The 12,897-nt window shown below is 35.9% G+C and overlaps 1 protein-coding gene across 1 annotated transcript in view; it reads left to right on the forward strand.

The window, feature by feature from the left end:
* Positions 1–12,463, forward strand: part of LOC149791599 (coatomer subunit alpha-like) — an 86,603-nt gene extending 74,140 nt beyond the window's left edge. Inside the window, exons 28-30 of the mRNA XM_089969459.1 lie at positions 1,781–1,893; positions 7,812–7,893; positions 10,972–12,463. Coding sequence (XP_089825585.1) covers positions 1,781–1,893; positions 7,812–7,893; positions 10,972–11,031 — 255 coding nt within the window. The 3' untranslated portion in view covers positions 11,032–12,463. The remainder of the gene's footprint in view (positions 1–1,780; positions 1,894–7,811; positions 7,894–10,971) is intronic.
* The last annotated feature ends 434 nt before the right edge of the window (positions 12,464–12,897 follow it).

Genomic DNA, 12,897 nt, shown 5'->3' on the forward strand with positions numbered 1-12,897 from the left:
CCCCGGTCCATATTCATCCCTCTGCATCAGTTAAAGTTAGTCACCCTGCCTCCACTATATTCCGGCTGGCAGCCGGCAGATTTGAATTTTGAAGCCAGGTACTTGTGAGCCGGATATGCAATGGTGTGAGGTCCTGAGGCTGAATGCCACAGTTGTCAATTTCGAATGTAGCTCACATGACGTCAATTAACTACTGGTATTTAGGCTCGGTACACAGTGCTTGTGCGCGTAGGCTGTCTATAGGAGCTGTGCCTCAACTACAGGCTACATAAACGCAGACATTTCTAAATAATCTTGTATTCTTTTTAATTGTAGATTCAAGTTTAAATAATTTCTTTCTGTTTAATTTAAAAAATGCCGAAACGAAAGTCTTACACAGCTGACTTCAAGCTAACTGCCATTGCGTATGCGGAAGTGCATGGCAATAGAGCCACAGGCAGAAAATTTGATATTGATGAGAGTGTAATCCAAGGTTGGAGAAAAGAAAAAGGAACGTTGGAGAAGATGAATCCACGAAAATGTGCTTGTCGCGGACCTAAAGCAAAATGGCCTCACCTTGAAGCTGACCTGAAGCAGTGGATCGTGGCCCAGTGGGAAAACAACCGACCAGTCTCGACAGTTGCCATCAAACTGAAGGCCAAACTCATGGCGGCAGAGAAGCACATTGATGATTTTAAAGGAGGAGTGCATTGGGTATATAAATTTATGAAGAGGAACCAATTGTCAGTCAGAACACGAACGACCGTCGGCCAACGTCTACCCGAGAATTGGGAGAAGAAGATGGATGATTTTCGTGAATTCGTCGCCAGGGAAATATATTGAAATATTATTACGTGTAAAAAATTTGTGATATAGCCCGCACCCTTATATAACCCGCACCCCCCCCTGCGGGGTTTGTAAAATCTGATATAACCCGCGGGATATATGCAGGAAAATACGGTAATAACAAGAAGATCCAGGTCAGTTTCTACAAAGGCTGTTTCCATAAAAATAGGACTGATGTCTGGCCCTTATATCTTGAATTTGTTTCCACATGATTTCTTTTACAGGACATAATGGATTAAAACTAAATTCTATCAAAAGTTAAATATTTTGTACTAAGTACCTTAGCTGCCTTTCTTTGTATTTTTATCCATCTAATTTAACTGAATTATGGCCCATGTTGAAAGTGGTGTTTGCTTTGCATCTTAAACAAATTATATGCTAATAATAGGACATTCTTATTTGGTGTACACATTTCAAGTCAATATAAATATTATGATAGAAATGTAAAACATTATTGTACGATAATCATATAAATTTAATCACATATTATTGCAGCAAATGTTGCTTGTGTTTGTTGGATCTGCTGATTTTATATGGAAGTAACAGCATTGAAATAAATCTTGGTTGGTTATCCCATTGTACACTTAACACCATCTTAGTATAGGCAAGGATCATCTGTACCATTCTTATTGATTTACCTCCAGTGAATCTAGTTAAGATGAAGGATGATGTGTGAAAGCATAGGTCAATACATATGCCTAGAGCTACCTTAATGTTATTGTGTTTTGTGTCCTGCAGCACAGGAGATGTGCCTAGAGCTACCTTAATGTTATTGTGTTTTGTGTCCTGCGGCACAGGAGATGTGCCTAGAGCTACTTAATGGCACTGTATTTTGTGTGTCCTGCAGTACAGAGATGTGCCTAGAGCTACTTAATGGCACTGTATTTTGTGTGTCCTGCAGCATTGAAGATATGCCTAGAGCTATGTTAATGTCATTGTGTTTTGTGTCCTGCAGACGAGAAAGATTCTGGCTGCATGTGAGAAGAACCCGATAGATGAGCATGAGCTGAAATATGACCAGCATAACCCCTTTGACATCTGTGCAGCAACCTACACTCCTATATACAGGTCAGTATCTGAATTTGCTACAAAATTAAATGTATTGGATCAGATTTTAGTAAGATATTTCATTGAAATGTTTTACATAGAAATGAAAGTACCATGTCTTATCCTCATTGAGTCTTTGTACAGGAAATTTCTTAGCAGAAGGATCTACCCATCTGTCAGTCCACATTTTGGTCTGCACAGCACAACTGAATTACCTATTATTTGATTTTGTTATGTATATTTGATTTAATTATATCTGATTTAATATATATTTATTTCAATTTAATTGTTTGTCAGTTTAAACAAAAATTTATTACAGGCTGTTGTAAATTTATTCACTAGAGATGATACTTTTTTCAGAAAATAGTTTCACCTTGACTGTTCGTTTTATAAACACCAGGTGTTGATCTAGATCCTGACCTTGATTCAAAATTTTTAGCAACCATGTAAACAAGTTCTGTTTTTATTTTAAAATGTTTGGTTGTTGTCGAGGTCGTGACACTTTTAAGATGTAAACTGGGTGAATGTGATCTTTAACAAGTACCTAATTTTTACAAGCTTTGAGAACATGATCACATGACCCCCTGTTTACATTTTAGAAGATGATATAACCAATGTTACACTGGAAGTTGTATGTTGTGTTGTTTGGAGTTATTTCAAAGTACTTGGATTGGAGTAGTTTCAAATTATTTGGATTCAAAAAGATTAATTCTTTTTTCATGCGAAATACATGTTCTCATGTGAGATTCTTAATCAGAGACAGTTCTTATTAGAAATTTATTTAGATTTCCAAAACCAGAGTGATAATTCTTGTTTCTACAAGGAACTGTAGACTTCAGCACTAAATAGTGCAGCATACGTTATCATCTTCCATCATGAATTCTTCGTTGGGGTTCGAACTTGAAATCAGTAGAACATTTTATAATTAGGACAACTAAAATTTTATTCTTGGACTATTTTGGATTTGATTCTATAAAACCGTAAGTTCATATTTTTTCATTTTTACAGAATTTTTTCCAGGGAAGTAAATTATTTTATTTTTTCAAAGCTTGTTGTTTTCACTCTTTCTTGTGTTACTGTTTATCATGCCTAAACAAATGACATAAGAATTAAAACTAATTTGGTTTGTAGCATTATGTTGATATAATCTTGGATGAGTTTATTTGTCTGCATCTTTAATCATTATGGCCCCTGATAGTCCGCCCTTTCATACTTTTTCTGCAGCATCACTTTATTATTGGAGCCCAGCCAAATTTATTTTTTCTACTACTGTTTCACTTCTAGTTTATAGCTTCAATTTTTTGTTTTAAACACCAAAAGATTAGAGGGTTCAGGTTGGTTGCCATGGCATCAGATAATAATTTGTATATCTCTCTCAGTTTGTAAAATAAAAAAAATTTATCAAACAACTTTAACAAAACAAAAGCTTCTTAACAGAATTTGACAGACATTATCCTGATATAGAGGCCATGAAATATTGGACAAATGATGCTGATATGCCAACTTGGGAAATATTCAAACAGTTGTTATCTTAATGGGTGAATTTTGATGATGTCACCAAATTTGAATATTCTTTGCGTATTTGATCATTTGTGCATCGGTATAGCACAAAAATTACAAAATTAGCCATTTCTTAACAATTTGTAAGAAATTTCCAAGAACCATGTTAACATAATGGATGAAGAACATAGAAAAAAGTCTCTAGAAAGCATCTTTCGGATCCAGATTTATTGGCATTTGACTATTAGGCAGATGTCAGCCAGGTGAGCAGTGTCAGGTAAGGGTATGCGATAATATCAAATACCAGTATATTGTGGCATTAAACCGATGATATATAATCATGATATAACTTTCTTATATCGATATAGTGTGATATTGATGTAAATTTTGATAACAAGTAGCAAATGAATTCTATTATTATTATAAATTAATATTGGCTTTATTTCACTACTTATAATAATTTCTGACTGAAAATGACCTATTGAATTCCATACCTTTACCTCCATTAATCAGCTTAGTAACATTTCTATTTCGTTTCCTGAGCAGTTGCAGCATGGGTAATCAGAAGTTACATGTCTGTGAATCTTCATTCTTTTGACGCTTTAACTTCACTTTGTCAACAAATAAGCACCTTGCTGACATTGATGATTAACTGACATTGACCTTGAACTACATTTCAAACATGGGTGAGTACAACCTGGTGCAAATTCAAAAGCGTGGTTTGCCATATGGACTCATTTTGCATTAAGAAAGAGTAAAAGGGATGGGAAAATTGATGAGGCAATTGATGTGTGACAACCACATACCACATGAACAAGCACAATCCCGGGGCCCCGAGTGGCTGAGTGGTCTAAAGCGCTCACTGTTCTGGATCACTGCCATCTCACCTCTGTCTGTGTGGGTTCGAGTCCAAGGCTCAGCTAGCGTGGGTATGTGGGAAAGCCTGCCAGTAGCTTCTCGTGGGTCGGTGGTTCTTCCCTGGGTTTTCCAGGGTTCTTTCTCCACCAGTTATACTGGCCGCCATGTATAGCCTATCTTGTGCTGAAAAATGGCGTTAAACCCTAGAACAACAACAACAACAACAACAAACACAATCCCAGGAAATGTGGTAAGTACAAGATGACAGACAATAGATCATCGATCCCTGCTAATGCCAGTTTGTCATGTGAAGATACTTCCAATCTTTCTAAAGCTAAAATGCCGCAGCCAATCCAGAGAACCTTACCAGGGCTCATTGGTGCGAAATACCCCTTGCATTCTTCTCATGCTTTCATGGGTCAGTGGTTCTTTCCGGGATTTTCCCGGGTTATTCCTCCACCATTAATACTGGCCGCCATGTATAGCCTATCATGTGCTGGAAAATGGCATTAAATCCTACAACAACAACAACTTCTTGTGCTTTACATATAACTATCAAGGTGTGCAGATTTATAGTAAAGGATTTGTGTCCATACTGAATATTGGATTCGCCAGAGTTAGAGACCTTTACATACACTTGACTCCCGATATAATGTTCCAGGTAGAAAGCAATTTGCAGAGGTGATCATTCCTCAAAAATATGCTCAAGTCAAGGCACTGGTAACAGAAGACCTACGAAATGCTGAGAAGGTTGCATTGACAACAGATAGTTGGACATCGAGATCAACTGAATCATCTGATGGTCACGTCAACTCACATTGATAAAAATTGGAAGTTGATAAACAATGTTCTTCAAACTTGGCCCATGTATAAAGGGCACACAGGTGAGAATATAGCTGCTGTGATTCATGAGGTCTTCAACGAATGGAAAATACAGTCCCCATACCACCTATTGTATCAGATAATGCATAAAACATGGACAAGGCAGGGACTCATCTAGGATGCAACTTTCACATTAAGTTTTATACACATACAATTAATTTAGCTGCACAAAAGTGTCTCAAGATCAGATGCACTGAAATTCTCCTCAGCAGGATTCGTCGAATAGTTGGGTTCTTCCACTGAAGTACAACTGCAGCAGCTAAACTGAGAAGCCAGGCTGAATTGCTGGGTCTACCGTATCATAAGCTTATAGCTGATGTGCCCACTAAATGGAACAATACTTATGACATGATTTCAAGGTTTCTTGAAATGCGGTGTGCAGTACATGTAATTGATGTTTTGAGATCCAAAGATGTTGCTAAAATAAAAGAGAAAAATTTTAACACATTGTCAGATGATGACATTTGCCTGACAGATGAGGTATTGGTTTGTCTAAAACCTCTTAAAGTGGTGACATCCACTCTTTGTGCCTAGTCATTTCTGTTATCATGCCTCTTCATCACAAACTTATTGACAGCATTTTCCAATATAGCGATGATGACTATCTAGTAATAGCTAAGATGAAAAGAGCTGTGGTTGATTATCTTCAGGATAGATACACGTATCAAGAAGAAACTCACCATTGCTGCTGCCTTGGATCCATGTTTTAAAGCTTTACCTTTCCTCAGCGATGCTTGAATGAAATCTGTACCAAAATTTTGCAGAATGCATCAGAAATTATTGTTAGAGTTACGGCTGAACATGACACTGATCACTCACCTGTGGGTGATAGTGGGCAGTCAGAACTGCCACCTTTACGACAGCTACCCGAGCAGTTATGTGTGTCTGCCAGTTCTGCTGCCAAGGATGCTCAACCAGTTTGCAAGAAGCTCAAGTCAGACATTGGTCACAGTGGTATGGTAGATAAAAGTACCTGTTGTTCTGGCATGCAAGAACTTCTTGGTGCTGTCTACATAACTGGTGTTGAGACTTCAGAAACAAATAGAAGGACTAGAAGAAGAGCTTAAGAACTATAGAGTGTTTCCATCAATTCCCTTGAATTCAAATCCTCTTCAATGGTGGAAAATTATGAGCAGAGATTTCCTAGATTAGCTAAGCTTGCTAAATCCTTATTGTGCATCCCAGCAACAAGTGTCACTTCTGAGAGGGTGTTCTCCACTGTAGGAGATATAGTAAATGCACAACGTTCAGCCCTAAAACCAAATCATGTTGATGCTCTTATCTTCTTTAAAAACAGTATGAAGTTCCATCATGTGATTTTCAAGGCAGTTCAGTTTGAACCACCCCAGTAAAGTGACAATAAAGAGACCAATCTGCAGTTTCATGCATTTTATGTTTATCAAAAAGTAAACCACAAACTGAACTGTTCAGGCAAAAGACTTAAATTGTAACTTTTTATTTCTGTGTTAGATTGCAACAGCTGTACTGCTCCAGTGGCCTAGTGGTAAAAGCATCCACCTCGCATGTGGGAGGTCGTGGGTTCGAACCCTGGCCGAGTCATACCAAAGACTTACAAAAATGGTACTAACAGCTGCCTCACTTGGTGCTCAGCATTAAGAGGTTAGTGTTAGGACTGGTCGGCCTGGTGTCAGGATAATGTGACTGGGTGGGACATCATGCTACATGTCTGCGGCATGATGCCCCAGTGTTAGACATCACTATAAACTGTCACACTGCAGACATCCTAGCGATATGACTGAAAAATTGTTAAAGCTACATTAAAAATCTAAATCTCACACACACAACTACTGTACTGCATTTTATTAATTTTCTCTACTGTATTTTACCTATGTAATTAAATAATTTTAAGTAATTTTTTGCAGTTTGCATTCATTTTATTTCAGTAAATTAACAGTAATCTGTAATTCTTTCTTAAATCAATATATTGCAATATTTCACTTAATATTGCAATATATTGCAATATGATTTTTAATTCAATACCCACCCCTAATGTCAGACCTCCTTGTGCCTCTTGTTCATTCACATTTACTAATTTTTTCAATAGGGTCAAATATTTGTTATTTTTATCTTTGCTGGTTTTTCACTATTATGATGTCTGGTTTGTATTAAATGAAAATAGTGATGATCTGATATCCAGTATGGCCACCTTGGCAGTCAGCTATCTTGAAAATGATGTTATTGCTACTCCTCACAAACGGAAAGATTAATTATGATGTTTGTTTGGTCTTGAATGAAAATAGTGTGATTTGACTTAAAATATGGCTGCCAAAATGAATATATAGAAAATCTTGTCTCTAATTCTCCAAAACAGGTGATACTATCAACATGAGGTTTTCAACAAGAGTGTTCTAAGGGTGTCTGGTTTGTCTCAAATGAAAACGGTGTCAATCTTACACTTAATGTGGTTTACACTGTGGCTAATTAGAAAATCTTGTCTCTCTAGAATGCCAGATTATTTCAACACTTGGCAATTAAAAAGAAAAAAATTGGCTTTATCTTAAATTCCTGGATTTTTTTTCAGACAGTACAGCATTAGTCCCTCTGAGGGCTTCTTGTTATTAAAACGGGATTAATGGAAAACTGTTCCAAATGGGTGAAAAAATTATTTGATGTAAACAGGAAACAATGGCTGGCAACCATATCACTCACTGACTTGTTTGCTTTCTTTTTAATTACAGAGGTAAACCTGTTGTCAAATGTCCTCTTAGTGGAGCTTGTTACTTGCCTGAGTTCAAGGGACAGGTCTGCAGAGTTACACAGGTAAGGTCATCCAGTATTTATTAATTTATATACATACCAGTTTTCTACCCAAGAATGAACCAGAATTTTACCGTTAAATCCCAAAAGTAGAAATATGGTACTGATTTTCTGATCCCTTATTTTCATACTCTCAGGTGAGAATGGATCACTGTTTTTGTTGAGATTTCCTGGTTACAACTGAAAAAGCATGAATAACTATGCCTTGACATACATATGGAAAAGAGTAGCATTCTCAAAAACAAATCCATATTGTCAGATTCCAACAATTTGTCCAATCACACTGTTAATAATTATCAGAATAAAGCGGTCATTCCCATGCCAAGTCCACATTGAAGCCCCTCACAAGAAACAGTTCAAACTCTGTAGCTGGACATCAGATAGAAACTTTCCTATTTGTTCAGCTGGTGATATCTTCCTTCATGCCAACTTTAACAACAGCACAGTAGCTGTAAATCTCATATATTGATATGTTGCCCCCATGCACTGAAGAACTCCTGCATTTGTCAGTGATAGTAGTGAAAATGAGTGAATATTTTAACAGACGCTTCATTTATAAAACTGATATTTATGACCATATCGGCAGTCCAGGCATATCAGCAGTCCACGCATATCGGCAGTCCAAAAAGATGACATTCAATCTATGACGTAAGATGAAGTTCATATCAGATGTTAGAAATGTGAAGCAATCTCTTTTTTTTTCAGTTAGGTTTTGTGATTTTATTAATTTATCAGGAATTGAAAGGCATATAGCAAAAATATTATTATCACAGTAATTAGATTTTGATTGCTGGATGACGTCTTGTTTTCAGCATCATAAAATTCTGATCATGACTCATTGCTTGTCATCTTGTAATGATCTGGATTTTTGTATGCTGACAATTCAATGTGATCTAGCAATCAGGATTGCATTCCTGTGATAATTATATGTTTGTATTTTTACAAATGTATGTTGTTTTCATAAAGTGTGTCGTATTAAACATTTCAGGACATTTTCCACACTTTGTCACAATATTTGCAGTTCATGTTTTTTTTCTTCTAATGTCACTTTTAACACACTATTGGCTGTATTAGTGATGAAATGGGAGCTAGGTGCCTTTCCTAAAGACACCTCATGGCAGCCAACCCAGGCTGGCCTGGGTGGGTATTGAACCCATGACTTTTGGATTATAGGACCAACGTTCTACCAACTAAGCTATTACAGCAGTACATTGAGCTGCAGAGAATTAAGCGATAGCTTTTTCTTTCCCTGACTGATACCTGTCTATTCATGTGTTCATTTTGTTAGTTTGCCCACTTGTTTTGTTAATTTGCCCGTTTATTCTGTTTGCCTTATACAAAATACAGGAGAACATATCCTGTAACTGTCAGTGCCAGCATATATTGAGAACAGGTTAAAAGTTTTTGTTTTAAGGTTTCATTAATTTTATATGAAGTAACTGAACATTTTAAATTCACTGCTGTATTATTATTAGTGAATATCTGGCCATATTTAAAACATATTTACTGAATTCTACACATTTTTCTGTGCAATTTATGGGGAACTGTTTGGGACTAAAGTTTACATTTAAGGTTTGCTCTGTGTAGATAGCAGTTGAAATTTGTGTTTGTTTTTGGCTTGTATGAATGAAATATTCATTTTAATATTTGGCTTATGTGAGTTAAAAAACTTGCCTAATCTGGTTCAGTATTCACCCCAATGTGCCTGATCTTGTTCAGTATTCACCCCTATGTATTAAATGACTTGCCTGATCTTGTTCAGTATTCACCCCTATGTAATAAATGACTTGCCTGATACTGTTCAATATTCACCCCTATGTATTAAATGACTTGCCTGATCTTGTTCAATATTCACCTCTATGTATTAAATGACCTGCCTGATCTTGTTCAATATTTACCCCTATGTAATAAATGACTTGCCTGATCTTGTTTAGTATTCACTCCCATGTATTAAATGACTTGCCTGATCTTGTTCAGTGTTCATCCCAGTGTGCCTGATCTTGTTCAATATTCACCCCTATGCATTAAATAAATTGCCTAATCTTGTTCAGTATGTACCTCTCTGTGAAGGGGGTGCATCATGTTATGACATCTATCAGTTCCTCTTATGGATTTCATACAGTAACTCATGTTCTCCACTATAGACCATTACCAAAAATTGTAAATAGCTTGCATTTGGGTTAGGGAAGAAGCCTATCAGTTTCAAGGGTCAAATCCTAAAGGTCAGGTTCACAGTGAGTGAAAGAAGAAAAATAGTTTCTGCTCAGTAACATTTGGTTTACATCACAGATCTGGACAAAACTTTGTGGATGACTTGAACATGGGGTAAGGAGGAAATATATTGATTTGGGGGTCAAAAGGTCACATATCAAGGTCACTGGTTGAAAGAAGAAAAATAGTTTCTACTCAGTAACATTAGATCTGTAGAAGTAACAGATCTGGACCAAACTTGGATTGAAAAGAAACTTGTACTTGGAATAATAAAAAAATTATTGGTTTGGGGGAACATATTGAAATAATTGCCTAACAGATACAGACTAAACTTTGTAGATAGCTTGCACTGGGAGTAAGGTAGAAACCAATTGACTTGAGGTTAAAGGGTCAAATGTTACAGACACTTAGGCTGAAAAATAAAAATGTTTTCTGCACAATGATTTCAATTATTCAACAGGTACCTTTACCAAAGTTTGTTGATGTATACACTTTTGGGTAAGAAAGAAGCCTATCAGAGATCAAGTTCACTAAGACTGAAGAAGAATAATGTTTTATTGTATCAATAATTATTTCAATCAATGAGCCAATTATTATATTAATTGTGCAAGCCCTACTCAACAGAGATTGACTGAATTTGACAAAGACATCCTACCCACCCAGATTACATGGCTAATGGCTGTCTGTGTGAGATAGGGGAGCAATATCAGACCCACTAGGGCCTCATGTTTTTGATCTTGCAAATACATTAATGTGACTGAAATTTTGACTACATTATGGTGTTATGGTTAAGCCTAAGCTTCATATCAGACCTGCCAAATGAAGACAGTTGAGTAGTACCAGATATATTTTTATTTTTCTTGTTTGCAGGTGACTGAGATAGGCAAGGACTGCATTGGACTCCGGATCAGCCCCATTCAATTCAGATAAACAGCAGTATGTGGTGTAGCCACTGGAATTATGACACAGGACATTAATTTCTATTCTGGGAAATACACTGGATACTAGGAATCAGTTTTACTCAGCTTCTGATTTTAATCATTTGGAGTGCTGACCGGATACCTACTGAAGACTTTGTACATGTATATACATTACTTGGTTTATACAACCTTGAAATGTCCTTGAATTTGAGGGTTTCTTTGACTCCATTGACTTTTTTCCCCAGATTACTTAAATTTATCAGAGAGAATATAGTACATGAACACAGTAATACAATAAATCACTATTCTGAAGTTTTTTAAATGTATTTAGCACTCTTACTAAAAAATGTCACTGTGCCCTTTATTTCACATTTTATTGGTTTATATTAAGTTTTTGTATTTTACTCCTTACCACATTTTTTAGCTCCTGCATGATACTTTGTATCAGGAGTCATTAAACGTGGTGAGATGTATCTTCAGTACTGCACTATCATGTAGGATAGGTCATTGCGATCCATATCTCAGATATCAGTGTATTTGGTTATATTTTGTGTTTCTGCTATTCATGCTTAAATCATTCATTAGATTTACTACATTTTTCTTTGTACCACACCCATACAGACAAAAATTACTGTGACCTTCATTTCATATTTAACTGGTGTTGGTTACGTTTTTGTATTCAACTCGTGACCATGGAGTCTTTTGTATACAATGTAGTGATGCATGAACTTATACTACAAGCTGTCACTCCAGGATTACTCAAAACCTGGCAATTTCACCCAGTAAATATGACTTCTATAGTGTATGTTGGTGTGGTCACATAGGCACATTTACTCATCTTAAATTAAATATTTATTGTTCTATCATTTAATACTAAAATAGTTTAACAAATGTTTGTTCAGTCATAATTATTGAATACAATGCACCTTAACTGTCATCAAGAAACTTCATGTCAGATATTTTGTATTGCTATGGAATTTTACAATTGTAGCCAGGAACTAAGCTCAGTGAAGAAAAGAGCATGTCGGGGGAAATCATCACAACATAGGGTAGTACAGATTTTTATTTCAACATATTTCTCATTTCACTGTGAGATCACAGGGTCTGACATTCAATCCAGTTTGTACTGGATCACACTTTCAGATTGATCTTGTCAAAAAATGTCTATGTTCTGTAGCATCGAGTTTTGCCATACATGTTTGTTGGGGCTTGTTAATAATGACTTGGATATGGATGTAAAAGGATCCAAATAAATTGAATTATTGCCATTTAAAGGTGTGTGTTATCAAATTCTAAAAAAATACATCCTTTACAGAAATAGTTGGTACTGAAGGTGTACACGACCTGTATGACTTTTACTATAGAGGTGGATAATTATAACAGCTCAAGAAGCAAATTTTCTTAACTGTAATTAAAATAAAATAATACAGAAACAACAATAATCTGTTTTTTATCAGCTGATTATTGTACCTGTACTTTGACATAACAGAAAAGAATGTTCTTTATTTTTTGTCTTTTGTGCCGTATAACAGTATGTTTGTATTTACGTGTGTGTGTGTGTCTGTCTGTCTGTATGTGGTTTAATAGCATGTCTGCACAATGTTGGCTATAATGCTGGTTAAAAGTTAAAATAATTGTATTTTAAAAAGATTAAAGTTAAAATGTGAAGAGAAAAGGTTGCATAAGCACTTTAATTAGGAAAGTCATCAGATCACTTTTGTCTTATTTTCTGCATGATAATTAATATTTACAGTTAGTGACCAAAAATGCTTTGTAGAGGTGAGTTACATAATCATTGATTACACGTGCTGGTTTAATATGCTTCCAGCATTTCATAGGAACAAAAGAAGGTGAATTTAACCTATATTCCACATTA

Source organism: Sinohyriopsis cumingii, chromosome 9, assembly GCF_028554795.1.
Source record: "Sinohyriopsis cumingii isolate HCF-2022 chromosome 9, ASM2855479v2, whole genome shotgun sequence".
In the NCBI taxonomy this organism is placed as follows: Eukaryota; Metazoa; Mollusca; class Bivalvia; order Unionida; family Unionidae; genus Sinohyriopsis; species Sinohyriopsis cumingii.